The sequence below is a fragment of the Melozone crissalis genome, unplaced genomic scaffold (genome assembly GCF_028551555.1).
Source record: "Melozone crissalis strain CALT ecotype California unplaced genomic scaffold, PUWL_Pcris_2 ptg000023l_1, whole genome shotgun sequence".
NCBI lineage: Eukaryota > Metazoa > Chordata > Aves > Passeriformes > Passerellidae > Melozone > Melozone crissalis.
The window spans coordinates 20426318-20450453 of record NW_026535801.1 but is presented as its reverse complement, the minus strand read 5'-3'; the positions used below and the strand labels follow the sequence as shown (position 1 = coordinate 20450453).

At 46.7% G+C, this 24136-nt stretch overlaps 1 protein-coding gene across 2 annotated transcripts; it reads left to right on the top strand.

Moving 5' to 3' along the window:
- The first annotated feature begins 15904 nt into the window (after positions 1-15904).
- SP9 (Sp9 transcription factor) lies at positions 15905-18149 on the top strand. Of its 2 annotated transcripts, none has more exons than XM_054277963.1 (2): positions 15905-16033; positions 16754-18149. In XM_054277963.1, exons 1-2 carry the CDS (start codon positions 16013-16015, stop codon positions 18104-18106), a joined length of 1374 nt encoding a protein of 457 aa, XP_054133938.1. In that variant the 5' UTR covers positions 15905-16012; the 3' UTR covers positions 18107-18149. The 2 variants fall into 2 exon arrangements, with proteins under 2 accessions (XP_054133938.1, XP_054133939.1); XM_054277964.1 differs by lacking the exon at positions 15905-16033 and adding an exon at positions 16183-16544.
- Positions 18150-24136: the final 5987 nt, after the last annotated feature.

Sequence of the window (24136 nt, the reverse complement as noted above, 5' to 3'; positions counted from 1 at the left end):
GTCTGCTATCACATTAACAGCTGTAGTAGCCACAAAACTACCTTTAACAGCCAGATTTATTAAAAAGAACATGCTCTTTGTAACATACATAAATCCCAGTCAACCTCCCCAGTGTGTACCTGAAAGTATGACCAGCAGAGTAATCAGGGTGCACTACCCACTTACCAAAGCCAGGGAGAAGTAGGCAATTAAAAACATGATTGGTCTCTTATCTATCCTTATTACACTCAGCACCTGCTTGAATGCCTTCTGCCCAGCTGAGGAACATCAAGCTGTCTTAGAAACACCCAAGCAAGGGCTTTCAGGAAACAGACAAAGCTCAAGAGATCTTTGGCCTAGAAAAGAAAATATAGGAAGCTTCTCTAGTGTTTCAGGGAACTACAAAATTACTGAAAACCATTAATTGCTCAAGTGATGTTCTGTGGATGAACCTAGTTTTTCAGAAAATTTCCAGAGATTCTTTTAGAAATAATCAGCAGTCTGGGAACCACAAACAGTGCCTGGGAGATGCTATGTCCAAGAGTATAACATGAACAAATGTAATCGTTATATTTACCAAATAAATATTTTCTGGTTGGACTTTTTTCTACTTCATAGGTCAGTTTCATATCAATACTATCTAGTACACAACATAATATTATATGCAATGCACTCAGTTTACAAATTAATTTCAAAAGTAGCTTTACTTCTTTTACTTTCTCTGCTTAAAATTGAATAAATATATATGCAGTCCATGTTCAACTATCACAGAACTCAAAAATCCCCCAGAGTTGTGACTTCAACTTAAAAATAATAAGCACATGTACCATTTCGAAGGAGGGAAAAAAGGTAAACCAACTACTTAATTTTAGATTTTTGGTATCTCTAAGGAGAGCTGATAACTCCATTTTTAAAATTTCTGCCTTCAATGAATTTCTAAATATGCCTGGCTGCAGCTACAAGTGGGATACAGAAGCTGCAGGGTACTGAAGCCACTCCCATAACATTTAAGCGAGGGTGTACATCAAACTAGGAGATTTACAGTAATCCCCTGCTATTAGACACACTTTTCTTGAAAGTGTGAGTTCCCCTATTAGCTACTCAGCAGGGGACTCCATTTACCCTGCAAGTGGTCTGAGGCATGCAAAATGTTTAAATTTTGAGAGAATCACAAACAGCACTATCTCCAGAGTGCAACACATGACCTATTTTTTTTAATTGCTCACCAAACAAGACACATCCAAAGTGACATGGATACAAATGGCTTAACTTGAACTTGCCTAGAGCCAGCTCTGTAACTCACACACCCTGAGGATTTGGTTGTGAAGCCTCATCAACAATCCATCAGGTGAAAACCTGATGCCTCAGTATCTCAGAGACCAGTCTTTCTGGAAAGATGAAATTGGAACAGCAAGGCTGCCTCACACTTTGATTAGCCTTCCCATCCATGACAAAGAGCTCACTACTGAAAAGCATGCTGCCAGCAACTTCAGTAGTGCAGTTCTAAATTTCTGTAATTCCCAAAGACTGCATGAGTTAAGCACTTGGAAAATACTTGATATTTTAATGTTTTTAGGGTTTTCCTCCTTTTTCAGTATGAACCTTTCAGCATTATTGACTGAAGAAATACCAGCCTACTTAGTTTTGAAATTTGCAATTGCACTAGACTGTGAGCTGTGGTAGGTATTTGCATCAACAAGTTGGAAATTCACCCACAGAAACTGTTGAGGAAAAAAAACCCTAACTAAAATTTATTTGTGCTTAAGAATTTTGAGAGAGTATCTTCTGTTTAGCTGAGATTAAAGATGGTAATCTACAGTCTCAAAATCCTAACTCACAAAGATTTGTCATATTCCTGCTTATTAAAACGTTCTTTAAAAATATTACGAAATTATATCTATGGTGGGGTGAATGAACACTAAAAAAGAAGTTCTGTGATCATTCTGAAGTTGGATTCCAGTCATTAGATAATAATTTGGCTATGAGACTCTTATTCATTATTTACATTTTAGTTTTGTAACATTTAGCTTCAACTCTTCTGAAAGAGATTAAATGGAGACTATTTTTAATGTTGATTCCAAAAACTGCAAAATAATCCTTGAGATTTAGTAATACCAATCCACAATTAAACAATTTGCAAATGCAGGCTAGACATAATTAGTAGGGCTTGCTGAATGAGCTCTTTTATTCACATTTTTAAGATTCATGCTTACATTGATCTGAAGACAGAAGAACTTCAGTTTTATTGTCCATTTTCCATAGTGCACTGCTGAAAGCATATTCATATTGCAATGACTTTCCATCACTAATAGAGAACTGCATTTGGAAGTATTTTCCTCAAACTGATGGATCAAATGCAAAACTGCTCAGAAATATAGGTTATGAATCTTTTCCACTGTACATCTCTATGGCTACCCGTTACTTCCAAACATTAAAAAAAACAAAGAAATGTTGGCATTGGTAAGAATTACAGGTACACTTCATCTTCCAAGAGTGTTATGTCTGGACAGTTGCAGCATTGCAATGGCATGGTAAACGGCAGCTGGCATATTCTAATGTTAATGTATTCACACTGAATAGTTAACTACTTTGCATTTTGCTCCTGTAATTTTTTTTTTTAATCAATGCTGTTGGCTTTTTTTAAATCCCTTTTGGCTTAACCCAAAACAGAAATTAAAATTACAAATTTTTTCTGGTTTAGAATTTAAAAGGTATACATGCAAATGGGGTATAGATGTATGATGCCTGAGTTGGGTAGGTCTTTACTCCTTTTCACTTAGTAAAATAAATACTTGTATGCAAACATCAGATCCCACCCTAGAGCTAATATATACAACTAATATATAATTACTTGGGATTAGATGCAATCCTAATCTAGTGGTAATGAGGGTATAAATGAGGTGGGATTTTTAAATTAACCCCTCAGTGTAGGCCAGTACCGCATCTCTTAACATTAGTTCAAATTCTGTCATTGGAAAGACTCCAAGTACAGCAGCATTTTGCTTCCTTAGACAGAGCAAAACTTCTTTTGGCAGAGTACTCTTTTATGAGAAAAGTTTCAACATTGTGAAGAGTATGAAACTCTACAGGAAATTAACTACAGTGAAAGGTTCTGAGGCCTTAAGGCTGATTTCAGTGCGAGCATTGCTCTTCAGGACTGTTATACTCAACTAGATCTCCTGACTTATATTATTCACATATTACTATTTTTAGAAATTAGGCTAATATTCCCAAACTGTTCTCTGCTGAGAAGTCAATGTTAACCAAATCCAGGACTCTGCAGAGTCATACAGTGCGTACATTTAAAAAACAAAGCAACATTAACTCAAACTCCCTATTCTGCTGAAGGATCATACTCTTCAACCATGAATTTAGAGGAATAGTTCTGGCACAAGTAGAGACAGCAGTATAATATATTCCTAAACAATAATTTAATTGGCTTTATGCAACTATTTTCTCCTGCTCAGATATTGGTATGCCCCCATTCCCATTCTCCTAACCATGTGGAACACATACTCTTCTGCCACATGTTAGATTTCAAACTTTATATTTTTTTAAATGCCATGACACTGTATGTTACTAATCAAAATCTCAATATTTTGGAGCTGTTTGTTAAACAATTTTCTAGCATCAAAACCTTACAAAAGCACAATCTGAGGCACTCAGTTGCCTTGAAGATCTCTTCAGAGAACACTTCAAAGAGGAAGTTTTTGTAGAGGTCACTTAACTATATTCAACCCTATAAATACAAAGAAAGATTTTTTTGTTTTAAAGATTGGAGAAAAAATGTTATGCAATTGTTTTAAATGGTTGGACTCTTTAAAAAGTCATGTTAAAATAGTTACATTCCATGATGAGACTTGTCTTACAACTTTTGACATGCATAAGCTATCAAGCATGCCTATTATTAATTTCAGGAATAGTTTTAGGTACCTACACTGAATTAAACTGTCACAGTTGATGTAATTATTAAACAACATTATAGACCATGCTCAGAAGTTCAAACAGTGCCCATTTCAAAAGTCCTTTCAGTAGTTATGAGGCCAAGAGCAACCTACCACGGCTGGTCACACTCCTGGAGCAGGATATGAAAGCTCTTCCTGTTTAAAGCTTGTCTTCTCAATTCTAGTTACAGCAGAGTGGGGTGAATGGAAGAGATTTTTGTTGTTAATAAATTTACTGCATCTCATTAACACTTGTTACATGCATTTACAACCAATATGGAGCATAAAAGAGGAGCATGCAGTATTCTTCATTTCAAAACTTCAGATTTGTTGCCTGTATGAAATGATCTCAGGGTGAGTAACCTCACTTCAGCAAAGCAAATCTAATGGACAGTGTGTGGATGAACATTCTTAACATTATCAGTCAAATTGCAGGCATCTGCAGTACCACTTCCACCTTTTCATGTCAAATCACATGTGATCAAAATGTGTCAGTTAAACCTGACACAGCTGTGTTGCTAAACCAGAAACTCCAGCAAAAGGACTTGTTGCATTCTTAAAACTGGAACTAGCATTCTTAAAAGTAGAAATCATATAAGTGTGTATGTTTTTAAATACATGAAATATGGGGGGGAATAGTTTACTTACAGAAATATTTTCAGCTACATATTGGAAAAAAATATCTGAACTTCACCCTATCTATTCAGAATTTTAATCAGAGCAACAGGACTTGTGATGCTGTTTTCAACACTGCTGTCTTCAGGTTCACCCAAATGTTTTATACCTTCACAAATAAGCAGAAGATTTGATGTTGTGGCAGTAGTCTCATGCAGGCTTATGACCAGATAACCACTTTGTTTTGCAGTCATTTACACTTGCATAAATGTGCAATGTCCTCTCTTAAACTACTCTTGTGAATGTACATTTACATAAAAGACTGTGGAAATTAAAGTACACTGTTTAGCAACACTGTTTTAAGATTTTTTTCAATATTATTTTTGGCTAGTTCAAAGAAAATATGGGCACACACATATGCACATATCTGGATGCACACAGTTACACACCTTCTCTAGAAAAGTAGCATGCCCTATGGGCTGGCTAGCTGCCACTCATTCTGATCCAGGTAATTAACACAGAAATAACATACAGCAATATTTTCTTCTCCCCTGAGAAGTTTTATATAGCATTCAAATATTTTGTGGAACCTTCTCTAATTCTGCAGTAAATGCTTAAAAAAATTCAAACAACTTAGACTAAAATATGGTCCTAGGTGATTATAAAATGAAAAACCTGATTATAAAATAAGCCTTGCAAAAATAAATAGTTGTGTCTCTGTTTCCAGAAACAAGATGGTATTAGCAGACGAATTATTAAATTTAATAATCTGGACATGTTATCTACATTCAAGTGTGTGTAGGGGCTGGAAAAGCAATTATTTCTTAGTCATGCAAATTACCTGAATCCAAAATAAAATTGCCAGCGTTGCTGGGGCAGCATCAATGTTTAAAGTGGATTCCTTTTCTTTCACTTTTTCCAAATCTGATTGAAATAAATTGTCTGATAGAGATAAACCACTTTCATCTACAGCATTTACATTAAGAATTTAGTAAAATATGTGCTACAGAATTGGAGAGAAATACTGGCCTCCTAAAGGATTTTTACCTCCTTTCTCACTCCTTTCCCTTCTCATGTTTTTTGGTTTTGTTATAGGCATGGCTCCAAGGTCTGTCTCTTGGTGCTTGGTACACTATTGCTGTGTTAAAGGAGAATCTTTTACAGTTCTGTCTGAGATAGTTTCTCAGGGTGGGTCACATTCTGCTGACAGGTATCACGCTCCTTGTCTCTCTGCAAATGATCAGTTTGGAGTCTCATCCTAACTGATATTTGCTCTTTGGGAATGGATGAAAAACCACGACGTGTTCTATAAAGCTCAAATTGGCCTTATCAAACAAAACATCTGCTAGATGTGTGAGTGACTTGTGACAGCAGGAGACATCAGCACTGGCCTCCCCAACAGAAGACAGTGCTATAAATGGAAGCTATTATGGAAGAATTCTGGCAAGAATTTTTTTTTCCAAACAGCTAAAAAAATTTAAAGAAAAAATATGTTGTTATGGTAACAGCTATTTGAAAAATACTGTAACAATAGGCAATTTAATATCAAACTACCAAGCTGTTAGTTTGACTATTTGGTTTTCTTTTTAAGCAGTTTATTTACAGAGATCCCCTCCCTCTCCCTCATGCAGTTGCAAGTGTGCGTGCAGACACACACTTGCAAGTAAGGTAAGACACCATCTGCAAATAATTAGTGTTTGTAAAATTTTGGTCTTGAAGCTGCAAAATTGCAGATACTGTGGGTTTTGCACACCCTTGGAACATCTGGTTATATGGGCTCAGTCCATCCCTCACATGGCAATAAAACACATTTTGTAGCATCTCTAGCATGTACTTTGGCACAAAGAGGTATTCCTGTGCTCCTGATGCTTCATGGAATGTGGCTAGTCAATGTGTGGGTACCACAGCTACACTCTGGAAAAACACAGTGTTGCATCTCTGTGTTCTGGATATCAGCACTCCCCCCACTGCTGGGAAAAGTCTGTGGCATTACACAACTTATCTTTCCAAAGCCTGAAATTTTATTTTACACTTCACACCTTTTTAGAAAATTTAGACATTTCCTCTGAACAAGCACAAGTTTCTATGTGCACTAACTTCAACATCTTTGACTTAGGAGCATGTAATTCTCACTCAGATAGTCTCTTTTGAAGCTAGTGCATAACAGCCTGGGTACTGGCTGAAAGGTCTGGCTACTTATTTCACATCCTGATGTATGTGCAGTGAAAACAGGAAAGAGCTGGAGGACACTGCCTGCTCTTGCTCTGAGAGCAGTGCTTTCAGCCAGGACGTTTTCCAAAACCCAGAAACACAGGACACACTGACACATTTTTCTACATGTCTCAGGTGAACAAACCTTGGAGCTTTGCTAAATGTCCTCCAAAATACATCATGGAGGATCAAGTTACACTGTCTTAAGTACTGCATGGGAATTGTGACCATCCTATTTCTTAAATGTGGAGATGAGATTTTAGAAATGTGAAACTTGCATTTTGTTTCCCTGCTTTCAATCCCTCTGAGGTGTATAATGGTTTGCCCCTACAGAGAATCACATTTCAATTAGAATAACTAGCATGTTACTCTAATGTGATGGGATGTGATGATAGAGATTTTGGCTTCTATTTATTTTGCTTTAACTGGGAATTTTGCAGTCAAGTTGTTTACTAAATAGATAAACATTTTTATTGTCAATATAAAAATTTAGTTATGTTCATGTGCAGTAAAAGCACATGAGAAATATTAGATAACAAAAATCCACGACAGCTTATTTTGCATCATTTTGCAAAAGAGAAAGTGAGTTATTTGTTCTCAGTGACAATCCAAATTCAGCAACAATGTGCTCCACAGGTCCTATGGACACTCATCTGCATATATGGGAATGCATTTGGAAACTGAGTGCAAGTAGTGGTATTTTCTAACCTCCCCCTCAAAATCCCCTGAGCATTTCAGACATTCCACTCAAAATGATTTTTTTAATGTGGGACCTACTTACCACATTTGTTTTACATTACAAAATGCTGTATAGGTTGTTTACATATGGAAAAGTCAGTGGGGAGAGATTTCTGTAACTGTTCAGAAAGAAAGATTGCAACGTTAATGTAAGAAGGACAATTATGGACAGACACAGGTAATAGCTGTTTAGAAAATGTTAGGAGCATTATTGTGGATAATAGACATTCTTTTCTTAGCATTGCCCTCGCCCAAGTTTAATTTTCCATTGGTGGTGTCCATCTAGATTGCTTAAGACAGCTGTAGTCTTCTCATTTATATGAAGGTAACAAAAAAGTTGACTGCTGAGTTGTCCCAGGTGGAGTTCATCTGTACAAAGGTCTGAAACTATGAGGGAATACCTAAAATGTCAGATACTTCCAACATACAGTGCTGCAGCAAATTATCACCTCTACCAGGTCACAAAGGTCAAAATAATTTCCAGCTCTATTTTCTAAAAGCCATTTTCATTTAATCTGTCCTTTACAAATGGTAAATTTAATGAGAACTTCAGGAATAATTCAAACTAAAATTAAGAAAAAATACCTTGATATATACGTGTTCAATTCAAATATATTTTAGTAAGCAACAAGGTGGCCACTATTAAACTAGTTCTCAAATACTATTGAAATAATAAGTATGCTCGCAAAGGAAACCTGCTTTCTTTTAAAGTGACTGCATGCATTATTCCAGCTTCTTCTGATAATAGCACATTTAATACTGAGGCTAAGATGCAATCAATCTTTTTTGTTGGAAGGAGGTGTTATATTGTACCCGTATGCTTATACTCACCTAGGAGTTCCAATCCACTAAATTAATCCAGCCTGAGGTTCAGGAGGGCTGCTGCTGGCTTGGCCTCCACTGTGCTCTTCTTGCTGGCTTTGTGGAACAGTGGGGAGCAAATCAGGTGAGAGAGGGAGCAGAGGAAAGAGGAAAGGAAGAGCTCTGTCTCTAAACAGACACTGAATTAGACTGGAGTGAATAGCTGACGTCCTCTGTAATTATACACACATTGAACCCTTTATAGTTGACTTAAGTTACTTCAAACTGCATTGGTCTGGCCCTCCATACTGATTAAAAGCAGCATCTATTTACCTTAACAATAAATGTGGAGATTAGTAAAAATTCACTTGATCACAATAAGAAGACAGATAATTAAAGGGCAATGCAAGCCAGATTGGAATGTAAGGGCCTGAAACAGCATATTAGGAAGCATAGGCTGCTTTTGTATATGTGTAGTTAAGTACTGCAGAAATCCCTTCAAGTAGACTGCTTTTGTAGCAATACTTAAAGTAGAGGAAGGCCAGAACATGTCCTGAGGAGATTGGCCCAGCAACTCTCCTGGGCAAAGTGACAAATACAAAGCTTTGGAAAAGGAAAAAGACATTAAAGCACAATGTGACTAAATGGACAATCTCTACAAAATCTTTGAAAGAGGCCTCCAGATCTTTTATTCTTCTTTGATGTCTCCTCCATGATAAAGAGGAAGTTTAAGGTAAGCAGGACACACTGCTGATTCTATGGGTAAAGCTCTCGATAGCGTAGTGTCTACAAGAAATGGAACAAGTGGGTTTCGTGTATGACAGACTCACCAGAAATGCTCTTCTCACAACATTAACGCTCTTCTCAACGTGGGATCTCCTTTGGGGACGGGGGAGGACTGCCCTTATTCCTATTGAAACTCTCATTTGGTTTTACATAGTGGGCATTGTGTTTTAGTAATCCCTTGCTAGCTAGAAAGAAAGCAGCTGATAACTAAATAAATGAGTAGTATCAATCCCATATGGACAACTGGAAAATCAGGAATGTCTGTATCCACATTTTGTAGCAAAAGGCTGGTATCTCTTGATAGAGCTCGATACTCATTCCTTGTTTCTTTTCTTTGTATTGATACTGAAGAGCTCTGTCCTTACCTCCTTGCAGAAAATTATGGGATAAAACAGTGACTTTTGACAAGCATAGCAGCAATTTCCAGAGAGCAGATTGTTGCTGAAACACAAATAATAATTGGAATCTTAATAACATTTTCTCTCGTATGATATTCCAAAATAAATTTCCAGCTGAACCAAGACTTACAGATGTTTTGGCTTTTCTTCTAACAAACACTGTCACCAGTTACACTGGTCCCATTAAAGTCACATTTTAAAGAATGGTTCAGTTCGTTCACATGTGTGGGGTTTTGTTTCTCAGCGGTTTTAATTTGAAGCATGTCAGAACTGTTTAACACCAAGCCAAAGATTCATTCCGTCACTTGGTATGTATAGAGAAGACTGATTTTAGAGTGCTAAGTATCAAGGTAAATAAGGTTAGCAAAAAGGTAAGAAAAATTCAAGAAACAGGGGCCATCAGTTCAATGAATGGTAAATCATGGTCCTGTTCCTTCTGAACTGAATCTCTGTTTACCTAATAAATTGCTAGCAAGTGCAAAGTCACCAGTCTCTCCCAACTCTTCATTTTGGGGCTGGCAGGAGCTAGGAGGAATTTTCCAGGTGTGAGAGGTTCCATGGGCCTTGCGAAAGGAGGCAAATAAACACAGGCCCAAGTCCTACAGGGTAGCAGCTCCGGCTTTCATAGTAACTGATATTTTGTAGTTTTTTAGTTGTAGAACAGTTAGAATAACCACCCATGGTGGTGAAGTCTGCCCCTACCCTTGTCCCTCCATCAGCTGGCACATCCCAGCCTGCTTTCCACTCCTTAGCTGTCTTGGAGCTTCCAGGGATGGTGGTTCTGCGTCCAGACTGTCATTAAAAGGCTACAATCATCTAACCAAACACTTCGCTGAACACTTGTGTAAGCCCCTGCTTTCCTCCTTGTGTTGCATCTGCACAGCAGATTAGTGTTCTCTTTAGGAAGCAGTCAGGGATCTCTTTGTTTCCTTCTTTCAGGTACAAGGTGAATTAATCCATTTGGAAACCAGCAAATCTACCCCTCCCTTTCCCCCCCACCAACTCAAATTCTTGCAGCCTACATCTCTTGACAATAAAGGGATAAAGCTCAGATGCCCTACATGATGAAGAACTGAGCCCGTTTCTTTGCATTTAAGTTTAACTAAATAAATTGCTTTTGTTGTTTAAAGCTGTGATGAATGGAGACAGAGGGCCAGGTTGGTCGCTGGAACAGTACAATGGATGTAAGAAGGTTTTTTTCTTTGCCATATAAATCATTCACATTGTTTAAGGTACATTGATCAATCTAATGGCTTGTAATAGGCTCCTAATTGCCACTAGGAAAGTATTGCAAGCTTGCATCTGAACGTGAAATGGTTCATGATCTGAGCTGAAATTCACCTTAAGCCTGAGTTCCAGTAATTACAAGCACAGAAAGAGCATAATGAATGGCTCCCCTTCTTTCCTTGCCCTAATCCCAGGACAGGGTGAGGGGGAAGAAGAGAACATAGGAATGGGGGTCCGGCATATTTTCCTCTACCAAAATAGCAATTCATTAAATGGCAAAAGCTGCAGGAGGATTTATTGGTCATTGTGGACCGAAGAGAACTTTGTAATGTCAATCACGCCGCCAATTACGCCGCCACATATCTCTATCTGTAGATAGACAGCTTGCTTAATCACAGTCAACATTCTGAGTCACGCCTGGCTAAAAGCGTGGTGTAAGAAGCTAGGAGGGCACCGGAAGCGGGATGCTGGCAGCATGCGGGGCCAGGACTCCTCCGCGGGGAGGCTGCTCCGCTGAGGCCCCCGCCCGTTCCCCGCGGCCCGGCCGGGGCAGCGGCGGGGCGGAGGAGCCGGGCGGGCCGGGGCGGGCCGGGGCTGCCCGGGAGCGCCGAGCTCGCCGTCCCGGCCGCCGCTGCCCTGCGCACCGCACGCACCTCATTACCGAGTCAGCAGAGCTGCTTTAATGGACTTGTGTGCAAAGGCGCTTTCACGCTCTATAAACGTTGGGTCCGAGCGTTTACTAATTAAACTCTTTCTATTTAGAAACACCTGCGTTTTAGGAAAGCTTTCTGAACGCTAGCACTGGTGAATTTCCAACCTGCTGCAGTCTGAGCTTGTCATGCCTAACCTATACATCGTAAGAGCACTGGAAAGCATGTGAACCCAGAGGTAAAATCCTCGCACAATGCTCCTCGCACAATGTTCCTCAGACTTTCATACCTAGGCAGAAAACAAATCTATGATGCTGTTGAATAATCTCCCAATAATTGTAGTAATTAAAATCATCATCCAGTCTGCAGTCACCTTCCTTCCTTTGACACCAGTCTTCCCTAGAATTGTTAACGTGTCTCCGGCTGAGATAAACAGAACAAGGGAGCTTTAAAATTCACAGTCCAAATAAATTTAGCGGAAGAGAATTAATTCCAAAGACACGCTTTTGAGTGCGTTCAGTAAACGACAGGATTTCTGAAACGACTGTGCAGATTTTTTAAACACAGGGTAATATGGGTCTCCCTGCTACTCCTGAACAGCGTCACCTTAAAGATCGAGAAAATATGAAAGCCCAGCCTGATGCTCCACCTCGGGGCTCAGTGTGCAGGGGGCAGGAGGAGAGGGGAGTGCACCGTGTAACAAACATCATATGAAAGATCAAGCAGAAATTGTGGGAGAGTGCCATAATTTTCATTTAATTTCCATTATCTATTTGATCCCAGTGCTCATTCCCTTTTTATTAACTATAAAAGATTTCCTTCTAATCAAAAGCTGCACTTCATCTTTACCCACAAATTAAAAACTCCATAGTGGAAAGAATTCAGTGGACTCAACAGGCACCAAGGTCGGTATTTTAACACTATCTCTATTTATACTTCCCCCTTGTAGTATCTAGTCTTGGGCAGAATAGCAGGGGAGCCTTTTCCTAACTGAAGTTATTAATTTATCACCAGGTACCCCTCTGAGTTGCTCTGATAATCAATGCTGGCTTCTAGATCACGTAAATGAAGAGTGTAATTGAGGGGGGAGGGGGTTCCGCACGGAAGAACTGTTGCTAAAAAAAAAAAAAAAATCTGGCAGGACGCAATTATTTATCTCGGCAATGAGCAGTTTGCCTGTTTCCTGCCCATGTCCCTTCTGTTTGGCAGAAAATTAGGCTTCTTCTCTTAAACTTGGAAGGGTTTGCCCCCTTCCTACCCATAACTGCCATGGGTAAAACTCCGTGCCCCTCCTAGAATGCAGGGGAAATTGTACAGCAAGCTTACATTTAACTGCTGCTAAATCGATTTATTTGGAAAATATTTGGCAGCTCTTTCCCAGAGCTCTTTTTGAACAGACGAGCCATTTCATCTGATGCTCTTGAATATAAACCCAGGAGCTTCCCAACCATCTGTAATGAAAGAATTGTTTCCCAGCTCTACCTCCTAAAGACAGCAACTTTAGTAGCTGCACACATCAAAAGACACTCGTAGAGAGAAGATGGGAAACAATATTGTTCAAAGAAAGTGAACTGTTGCATTTAATTAGGCTATTCTTTATTAGCATTCATATTGAGATTTTTTTTTTTTAGATTTACATTGATTTAACTGTAATGTATTTATGATGTAAATATATTCTGAGATGAAAACGTCACGGATCAATTGTAAAGGACCCGGATACATAATTTTTAAAAATCAGTTTCAGTTTATATGAGGTTCTCACCCCACTTTCGCTTCTTAGTCAGATTTGTTTATGCAGAATCGACATTTAATAGTGCTAATTGCACTCCAGTTAAATTGCCCTGATTGCAGAAAGGGAAGCAATTTTCGTGCTCTCTGTCTGGGTTTGGAAGAAATTGTTTTATATTCACCTCTTTATAAAGAAGTGGAGATAAGGCACCGAGCCTTTGCACAAATTGCACTTATGGGCTGACTGGCAGCATTCAGGCTCTATAATAGAGCATTATTTGGCCGTTTTGAATAATGTAAAGCATTTGCTGAAAGCTATTCTCCTGAAAATTGCTTTAACTTTTAAAAGGGTGATGATTCACTCCAAACCAGGCCTTTGTTACATTGTCATTATCCCCCCAAATGTTTTAACAGTCAGCTCAACACTTTAGCATAACACATTGATCTTTGTTTAAAAACTCGATTTTTGGAGTATGAAAAAAATCTGTCAGAAAATACTTGACCCCCTAAAGATTTTAGCAGCGTTCCCCCTTCCGCCGCCGTTCGCTCAGCCTTTGCACCGCCTGCCTCGTTCCTGCGGGTTTTAGTTACTTTTCCGACTACAAAGGGGCGAGGAGATGGATGTGCGGCAGGCAGAGCCGCGCCAGTCCTCAGGCGCAGCAGAATCCCCACTTTGCTGTGGGAGCGCAAGCGGGCAGCGGATGCCTTTACTCGCTGATGTAGAGGCAACATTTTTAAACGTCACGCTCTCGATCTGCCTTCCAGCCGTATTTTATTGATGACTTTCCCCAGGATGAGAGGAAAGACCCTCTCCCCCCGCCGCCCTGGGGTTGGCCAGAAGCGCCGCGCTGCCACTTGACGACCACCATGGCAGGCTCCTGGGAAGGGAAGGAGCGGGTTTCCCCGGAGAAAAGGAAGAGGAAAGAAGGAAGGAGGGAAGGAAGGAAGGAGTCACCTGTTGGGCGATGGCTCCCGGGTGCCCTGTGGGACTCCTCGCCTCGCCCGTGGGGGTTATGTCGCTCCCCCCGGCACCGCCGTTGTGCCGCCTCCACCCGCCGAGCGCTGCAGCCCCCTGGGTACAGCCGCCGCTCAGGAGCTGCTCCGGGCAGCCCTTCCGAGGGAAGGCTTTGCCACGCACCACCCGGACCCCTGCGCCGGCTGCGAGTCAATGTGGAAAGAATTAAGCGCGGAACAGAATTTTTTTCACCTACTGTCCCGACTCTGTTTAATACCCGGCGACAAAAAGGCGAGCGCCCTTTGAAAATAGCCTTAGACGTTTAAATAAAAGATAATCTCCAGGGACATCCATGGCAGTCGTCCTACAGATTGCATAACACAATGTAGAAAAAACCGCAATGCCCACCTTATTTAAGCACACACACACATATACATGTAAACATGTGAAGAAAAGCGAAATCATAATCTCAAATTCCCGATTTCTCCATCTTGCTCCTAAGCGATGCCTATTTTGCATCTGCTAGAAGGTTTTACACTGGATGGCTGAGGCGGCACCGAGAAGGAAATATTGACTGAAATGCAGAGCAAGGGCCCGGCATTGCTAAACGCACTCATCATATTTCTGGTTCAGAATTGTACCCAGCTGCCCTGGGAACGGCAAAAAGGAAGGGGAAAAGCTCCTATTCCCATTCTCACAGAGCCGACCGCGATGATGAAAAGTTGCACGCCTATTGATCTTCCGCGGGCACAGTACGGGCAAGTTCTAGCCAATTACTTAAGAAGCCTCCGATAATTACAAATCAAAGGGACTAGCTTGCAAGACATTGAGGAGCCGAGGTTTGGACTTACATTTTGCACATGCAGAGAGCAGGTATAGTCTCTGTCGCTCACTGGGTGCGTGGAGTGTGCACAGTGCAGAGGCCACAGGCAAGTGCTAGGGCGGCTTATTCCAGCAGCGCCCTAGCACTGCTAGGAGGGAGCAAGCTTTCTGCCATTAGCAGCACTGCTTCCACGGGAGTATATGAGGCTTGAAAAACGTGCTGCAGGCTGCGAATTTGACTTTCAAAGTGTTTTGCTGGCGACTACTCTGTAAAATAACGTTCTCTATCCTAAGCGACAGGATGTCAAATGCCCCTGGTCCCCTCTCCCGCCCCAGTACGAGAGCAAAGAGATGCCTGACGGTTCCCTGCCTTTGGAATTTTTGGCACTTTATATAACCACAGAGCCTCCTCAGTTCTTTTTGCAATGAAAGTAAGAAATACGTTGTGCATGAAATCACCTCAGGCATTTAGTAAAGAAAATAAACAAAAAAATTAACGTGTTTTCACAGAATGTCATTAGCCGCTGTTAGGTTATTTGTATCCAACACGGACGGCTCCCAAATGGCTTGAGAAGGAGGCAAAGGGCCTGTTGAATAAAAGCGACGCAGGTATGGTTTACGGGCCGCGAGGATCGCAGGTGACTACACCAGCAGCAGCGCATCGGACACCTCCTGCACAGTTTACAGGAGACGGCGGAGCGGCGTCAGCCGTGACACCAGCCCTCCGCCGGCGCTGACCTCGCTCTCGCCTCCTGCCCTCTGCGGCCGGCCGCGCTCCCCGGCGGGCAGGCGGCGCGGGGGCGGCGGGAGTCGCGGCGCGGCGGGAGGCGCGGCCGGGCCGGGGCCGGCGGTAATTGCGGCGCGGCCGCCGCGGGCCGGAGCCGGGAGTTTTCTCCCCGCGCGCTGACTGGCACGCGCCCCGCGCCCCGGCGCCGGCACCTCCGCGCAGCCTGATTGGCTGCCGGGCCGCTCCGGGCCGCTCCGCCCGCGCCCTCATTGGGCGAGCGCCGCCGCCAGCGGTACTTCAAAGCGGGCGCTGCCCGCACTTAGGCAGAGTTTGGCCCCGCCGCGCCGGAGTGTCCTTAGTGCCGCCGGGCAGCGCGGGGCGCTCACCGAGCGCCGTCCCCTCCGCCCCACCGCCCAGCCCACGGACGTGCTATGGCTACGTCTATCCTCGGGGTAAGTCGCACCGCGCGCTTCCTCGCGGCTTCCCCCCGGAAAAACTGGCGTTGCCGCCGCGTTGCGGCTGCCCCTTGCCGAAATGGCGTGGACCCGCGGATGGGAGGTGATCCCGGCCCGCCTCGGGGGATTTCATTGCGGGCTGCCCATCGGGTCGTTCCCAAAGAGTTTAGCCTGAAAACTCGCTGGGCCGGAGAGAAGCTGTGCTGCTTCTGCTTTCTTTTGTCTAGTTCTTGATTTGGTTTGGGATTTTTTTGTTTGTTTTTTTAACTCTTAACTACGCTCGATTTCCAAAGATTTTCGCCGGCCCGGCGTTGCACGAGGCGACAGTCGGAAGGCTCCGCACACTGCTCGCCTTGCTGCCATCTCTTTTTTTTCCGTCGCTCCTGTACGGTTGCTCGAGGAGACGCCGCATTTCGTTCCCACGGGATTTTTGGTTTAACGGCGGTACGCTCGAGCAGCCCTCTCGGAACACGCGTGTCGCTTGTCCCCGTCGGGACCCGCTTGCGAGGTAAATCTCTCGGGCGATGAGACCGGTGTCCGGCGGAAAACGAGTTGTGCCCAGCGTGGCGGGGCTGGAGCCTTCCTCTAAAATAAGAGAAAACTTTTCCGCGGTACCGCTCGTTGCGCCGCGGTTCTACCCGCGCTGCCGCGTCCCCGCGGGAGCCTGGCGAGGTGGCAAGGGTTAGGCTGACGGGCCGGCTTTGTCTCTTCCCGCAGGAAGAGCCGAGATTTGGAACGACTCCCCTGGCCATGCTGGCCGCCACCTGCAACAAGATCGGCAACACTAGTCCCCTGACCACCCTGCCCGAGTCTAGCGCCTTCGCCAAAGGGGGCTTCCACCCCTGGAAACGCTCCACCTCCAGCTGCAACCTGGGCTCCAGCCTCTCGGGCTTCACGGTGGCCACGAGCAGGGGTTCCAACGGACTGGCCAGCGGCACGGGCACCGCCAACAGCGCCTTTTGCCTGGCTTCCACCTCGCCCACTTCCTCGGCCTTCAGCAGCGACTACGGCGGCCTCTTCTCCAACTCGGCGGCGGCGGCGGGCGTGTCCCCGCAGGAGCCCGGCGGGCAGTCGGCCTTCATCTCCAAAGTGCACAGCTCGGCGGCCGAGAGCCTCTACCCGCGGGTGGGCATGGCGCACCCCTACGAGTCCTGGTACAAGTCGGGCTTCCACTCCACGCTCTCGGCGGGCGAGGTGGCCAACGGAGCGGCCTCCTCCTGGTGGGACGTGCACACCAACCCCGGCTCCTGGCTTGAGGTGCAGAACCCGGCGGGGGGGCTGCAGAGCTCGCTGCACTCGGGCGCCCCCCAGGCCTCGTTGCACTCCCAACTGGGCACCTACAACCCCGACTTCAGCTCCCTCACCCACTCCGCCTTCAGCTCCACCGGCCTGGGCTCCACGGCCGCCTCGCACCTGCTCTCCACCAGCCAGCACCTGCTCACCCAGGAGGGCTTCAAGCCCGTGCTGCCCTCCTACACGGACTCTAGCGCGGCGGTGGCGGCGGCCAGCGCCATGATCTCGGGCGCCGCCGCCGCTGCCGCCGGGGGCGGCTCGGCCCGCTCCGCCCGCCGCTACTCGGGGCGCGCCACCTGCGACTGCCCCAACTGCCAGGAGGCCGAGCGGCTGGGGCCGGCGGGGGCCAGCCTGCGGCGCAAGGGGCTGCACAGCTGCCACATCCCCGGCTGCGGCAAGGTGTACGGCAAGACCTCGCACCTGAAGGCGCACCTGCGCTGGCACACGGGCGAGCGGCCCTTCGTCTGCAACTGGCTCTTCTGCGGGAAGCGCTTCACCCGCTCCGACGAGCTGCAGCGGCACCTGCGGACTCACACGGGCGAGAAGCGCTTCGCCTGTCCCGTCTGCAACAAGCGCTTCATGCGCAGCGACCACCTGAGCAAACACATCAAAACGCACAACGGGGGCGGCGGGGGCAAAAAGGGCAGCGACAGCGACACGGACGCCAGCAACCTGGAAACGCCGCGCTCCGAGTCCCCCGACCTCATCCTGCACGAGGGGGTGGGCGCCGCCCGCGGACCGGGCAAGGAACCTACCGCGGGCCCCGGCGACTCCTAGGGGCAGCGCCGCCGGAGCCGCTCGGACTGTGCCCCGCGCCGGCCGGAGGGACGCCAGCCGCCCCGGGCCGCGGCGGGGGCGGGCCGGGGGACGGCGGGGCCCGAGAGGCGCGGCCCCCGTCCCGCCCGGCCACTAGGTACCGAGTGACACTTTCTTCCGTTTCCCTTTTCTCTTTCTCTTGGAAGGCAAGCATCCTAAGAGAGGCTTAAGGTGAGAAATACAGCTGCAACTTTGAGACGGTCCCTCTGTATCCCATAAACATCTGTATAAATAGGGTTCAAAAAAGAAGAAAAACAGGAAAAAAAAAAAGAAAACCAGATCGTGTTCCCTTATTTTTCTTGTAAATGTTGATCTGATAGGGGGGTTGGGGATTTTTTTTTTAAATTGGTGAATTCCTGAAATTCAGGGAGGTTTTGGGGTTTTGATTTTTTTTTTAATTATAAATTTCTGATGCACTTTGTGGAAGTCAGTATATATGTAAAAGATATTTAAAATGTTGAGTTAACACTTCACTCAAATACACGTAAGTTAAGGTCTCTTAAAGAAATTAAATGCGTTTATCTGTATGGAAAAAAATCTTGACATATTTTCATTTTGGTATTATTAAAGGACTCTGAACAATATACTCACGGGTTTGTTCTTCTTCGTGTCCCCTCCTTCCCCCCCGCCCAGTCCTCGCAGGGGTCACTTTTTGAGTAGGAGCCCTCGCACCCCTTTCCATCGTCCTCACAGTCACTGTGATTAAAAATACAGTCAGCAATGATATAGCTGGGAGGGGATGGGACCGGCCCCTGAGCCAGGCGCACTGAACCACTCTGCTCGCTCTTTTCAAGCCGCCTTTGCTTTGAGTTACTTTAAAAAACAAAACAAAAAACCAACAAATTTTAACAGAGTCCGAGCCCTGCTACAGCCAGAAACCATGCTGAGACCTAAGTGGCTTTGGTGAAACCGTCCCCAAAATCGAGTGCAGGCAAACTGCGCTGAGGAACTATTTATTTAATTTTAAAAGCCTTCAGCGCCACAAGGCTGCCTAGGCTGGGAGGTGATCTCGGGGGAATAAATCGCTAGAGTCAATACTCCGGAAAAGACATTTCATGCCTAAATGAAAATCTTGTTAAATGTTATTAATTTTGACTTAGAGCACACAGCAGCCCCCTGTGCCTTGTATTCCCTTATTAGGGATTCATGTCTTATCAAATATCTAATTAATCTCCTAGACATCATTTGTTCTGGCCAACTTTATCTCAGCTGGTCCGCGGGGAAAACTCCGAATATTCTCGGTGACAAAGCTCCCTTGAAGATCCTTTTAATTGTCCAAATTAACTGCACCAAATTTGCATGTCAAACGGTAAAGGGCAACCTAAGATAAAATGTAAACGTTTTAAAAGCCCCAAACTAAGCACTTGATTTGATAACTAGGCTTTTTAATGTTATGGAAGACAACTGCTCCTTTCCTTTTCAAAGACAGTTGATCTATGCAAATAGTGAATTGGAAATGCTTATGTCCCCATGCAGTCAAATGGTCCTTGCATGTTATTTGAATATCAGTGGCTTTGCTATTGAAAAGGTTCAAGGATGCTCTCTGACTTCTTTGTGATTACTCAGTGCAGCGTCTTATTCTTAAGAAAAAAACCTCAGGAATAATTAAAGGCTGGGCTAAGGCCTGGGAACACATTTGGGACAGGAATCTCATTTAGACAGGCTCTTTCAAAATAAGGCACAGTTAAATTGACCAGAAGGCAATTATTGAAATGAAAATTATTTTCACTCCCTTTGTCTCCTGACCACCAACCTAACAGCCACAGTATTTTTTAAAGGCAAATTGTTAAATGAGATAATTGTGTTATTAAAAAAAAAAGAGAAAAAGAAAAAGAAGAGGGTGAGGAAAAAAAAGTTAATTTACTCTGGCCGGTACAGATTGGATGAATACAAATATTTTAATCCTCCATAAAACAGGGAATGCAAATAGCATCGAGAAACGGATTCTGCTGTCGGCCACCAACTGGAATAAAGACGTTGCGTTAAAGAAAATACATCTGCCGTGAATACTAATAACCGCGTCCCACCTCCTCCGCGCCACTGTCGCACAAAAGCGGCCGGGCAGCGCCGGCACCGCCGGTGCCCCGGGGCGGCGGCGGGAGCCCGGCGGGCCGTTCCGCGGGCCGGGGGAAAGGAGCCTCCCGGGAGAGGCGCCTCGCCTCACGGCCGCCCACAGCACCTTCCCCGAGAGCCGCTCCGGAATTTTCCCGGCCAAAAGCAGCCCGGCAAGGTGTCTTTGCCCGGCGGCGGCGGGTTCCCCGGCGGGCAGGGCAGCGCAGGGCAGCGGGGACGCGCTCGGGCGGCGGGAGCACGGAGCGGGCCGGGGCGGGAGCCGGCTCTCCTCCCCGCCGGGCGGCCCGGGGGCTGCGCAGGAATGCACCCGCGCGGGGCGCTGGGCAGGAGTCAGCTTTGTTTTCGATTTATAATAAAACACATCAAAGGACACCATGCAGGTCCAGTTTCTGCCAGGCCGGGGTTACAATTCTCAGCTCAGTGATCAAGGACCTTTTTGCATTGCCTTTGCCCCTTCGGGTCAGAAAACGTCCATCACTTACAGACTCCCCAGAAACGAGGAAGGGAGCAGCTCTGGGCCGCAGAGCCGGTTCGTTTAACCAAGAAAATAGAAAGCGTGTCACCATTTTAAAAAATAAATGACACCATTCATTCGTAAATGTTGGAGATAATTATATGGTCTGGGGAACATCTACACAAAAAAATACCCAAAAAACAAAACCTAAAGAACAAACGGTGTGAGAACCCGAAAAATAAATCTGATTTCAGTCTTTGAATTCGTAGTTCACCTCTTCAGTAAGAGGACGCCAACCCGAGAGCGGGAGAGCACCGGGAACAGGACGGGCGCCCTGTCGGGCCCCGGCGGGAAGGGTGGCACGGGGGAAGCCGGGCTCCCCGCCGCCTTGGCCCCGCTCGCCCCGGGCTTGCCCGTCAGCTGAGCCTAGCTCCCATGGACAATCCCGGTCCAGCTATTGTTGCCCATTTCCACACCTCGCGGACAGCAACTTCAACCGTGCTCCGAGAGCCCGTTAAAACACGACAAACAACCAGCCAGCGACGGCAACCGCCACAGACGGGAGACGGTAAAATGTCAGGAAAAATTATCTACTAAATGACATTCGATCGCTAGGTCCCCCGTTCGCAGGAAGCGTGTCCCTTGCCCCCCGCGGCGAGTTACAGACCCAACGGCTCGTTTTACACTTAAAAGGTAACATTAATGTTTTTGTTATAATGAGATAATATATAAACACCCGATCTCGTGCCTGGACAGCCTCTTAATTGCGTCTTTTAATTCAAATGGAAACTTTATCTGCTGGAGCTGTAATTTATTTGCAGCCATTATCTGTTCGCCAGGATCCTCTCCCACCCTTCCAAAACGCAGATGAAGGGAAGCTAACAGACAGCCCGCCCCTTTGAGTAATTGCTGTGCTAAGTGCTTATTTTAAGTGAGAATAATTTAGCTACAAATTTCCTCAAGGAATAACATCCTTCACGCGCACACTACAAAAAGGGGAGCAGAACGGGACCGAGCGCGCACACCGGGACGCTCGCGGCGCTGCCCCGCGCGGGCCGCACGGCGGCTGCCGGGCGCCACCTAGAGGCGCTCCCGCGGGCCGGGGGCGCGGCCGGGGCGCCGCGGGGGCGGCGGCGCTGCGCGGGCCGGGCAGCGGCGGGGAGCCGGCGGCAGGAGCGCGGGGGCAGCGGCGGCTGGGGAGGGCCCCGGGGAGCGGGCGGGCTAGCGTGAACTTCTATGGAAGACGGCGGGGCGGCCCGCAGCGACCGAGCGCACACCCAGCCCGGGGCAGACGGCCCGGCCTCGCCGCTCCCCGGGCCGCCAACCGGAGGGACGGCCGGGCCCTCGACGGTCACCGCTCCGCGATCTCCGCGCGGCCCCGCACCTGTGGCCGGGCGCGGCTCCCGGCGAGCACCCGCCGGCGGGCCCCGGGCGCGGCTGTGCCGCTGCCGCCGCCTCGGCGCCGCTGTTGTTCCACAAACGAGCGGCAGCGCTGCTCCCGAGATGGGCTAATTGGTACCTGGCTGGCAGGGCGCGGGGTCCCTGTCCGCTCCCCGGCACAAAGTAGGCTGCTAGAAAATTTGAAATTGCCTTTCAGCCTAAAGCTGCCTCACCTGAATGTCATAATTACAGTAATTATGTACATCCAAATTACATGCTAATTAAATTAGAATCAAATCGTTCTAAATCGAAATCAAATGAGGTAGCGAGAATTAATCAATGACAACATAAATAGAGAGCTTCCTTCAGGGATATTTATTGTACCGATCCGAGCAGGAGCCCCATCTGGGAGTAACCCGTCTATTTACTTTCGGAGTAGCAATAATTTATTGCACGGCGTTAATTCTAAGCCATGGGTCCGGCGGGGCGGCGCACCCGAAAAGCGGCCCGGGACCCCCCGCCCGAAGCTCCCCGCCGCCAGGCCCGCGCCGAGAGCCGCCCGACGGCCCCGGCGGGACCGGGACCCCAACCCGACGCAGCCCCAAGCCCTCGGGACAAGCCGCAGAACAGAGCCCGGCAGAGCCGCTCGCCCGCTCCAGGAGAGCCGCCGGGCCCCGCTCCGACGCCGGCGAGTCCCTGCCACGGGCCCTGCCCTCCCCGCCAGGCTGAGGGAACCACCTCACGGCCCCCGCCGCCCAGCTCCGCAGAAGGTTAACGCTATTCCATGGCTCTTACAAAAATAAATAAATAAGGGAATAGCGACACCGCTGGAGCTGCTCTTACCTCCATCCGCGGAGCGACAGCACCTCCTGCCGGGCCCCACCGGCGCTGCCGAGAGCCGCGCTCGGCCCGGGGCGGTGGCGCCCCATGGCCGGGGCGGGGCCGGGCGCGCGCAGCCGCCCCGCGCCGCGGGCGGTGCTCGTGAGGGCAGCGGGCAAACAGCGCCTCGGGCCTGCCCCGGACCGGCCTGGCCCGGCCCACCTCCGCTGCCCCGGCCCGGCCCGGCCCCGCTGCCCCGGCCGGGCCCCCTGTGGCGAGGGCGGCCCCACCCTCCCGCAGCCGGCCTCTGGGCCCCCAGGGTCACTTCCTTACAAACTGGCCTAGGGAAGGTACCGGGAGTGAGACACTGCCTGCACAGCCACACCAACCTTCCCCTGGTAGTCTAATACAGATACATCCAAAATACCATGACTTTTCTGCCAGTCTCTTCCTATCCGAAAAGGCAGGATACACTGTTTAACTACATGGAAAGGAGTAAAATGTAGAGCCCACAAAACAGCAAACAGCTGTGGCTATCGAGCTGTCCACTCTTCTTCAGGTGAGAGTCAATTGCATTGTAGCTGGCAGGATTCCTGAGCCAAACACAAAACAACTGGAGAGACCCTCCTTTGAAACGCAGGCACCTTCCAGTTATTCCTCTTTCCTGCTGCACTTAACACAAAAATGTTCATACCAGAATATGCCTTTTCCCCTATCACATTACTCTGTCCTCTCTTACACAGAGCTTTTGTTTAGATTGCTAAAACAGGCATTTTTGTAGTCTCCTCCTGTTCTTTCTAAATCAGAGCTTCTACACATCAATATAGGGAGGCTGACTCTACTGCAGGGGCTCTTTAACTCCCAGCTACTTCAGCAAGAATGCCCAGAGTAACCTAATGCAGACACATTGAAAAGGTGACATCTCTTAATGGTTCACCCTTTCAAACTCTTCACATGCACTTAAACGATAAGCCAGGTCACTTTCACCATGTATTATTATACTCTGTGCAGTGCTGAAAATCTTCTGAGTGAAGTGGAAGTGGACTGGTAATAAAAGATAGTCCCATTTGTCCTGTGAGTGAGGAGGGTAAGAAAGTTGCTGGAATACTGAGCACAGTGACTGTTTCACATGTCCACTAATGAATGTGCTTCCATCTGCCATCCTGAAAGAGAAGAGAAGCCTTTCCTTTGCAATAAAAACCTTGTGAAGTGTTGCCTTGTGCATTTGTACTGGCTCAGAACTCTGAAGAAGATGGCAATTATTA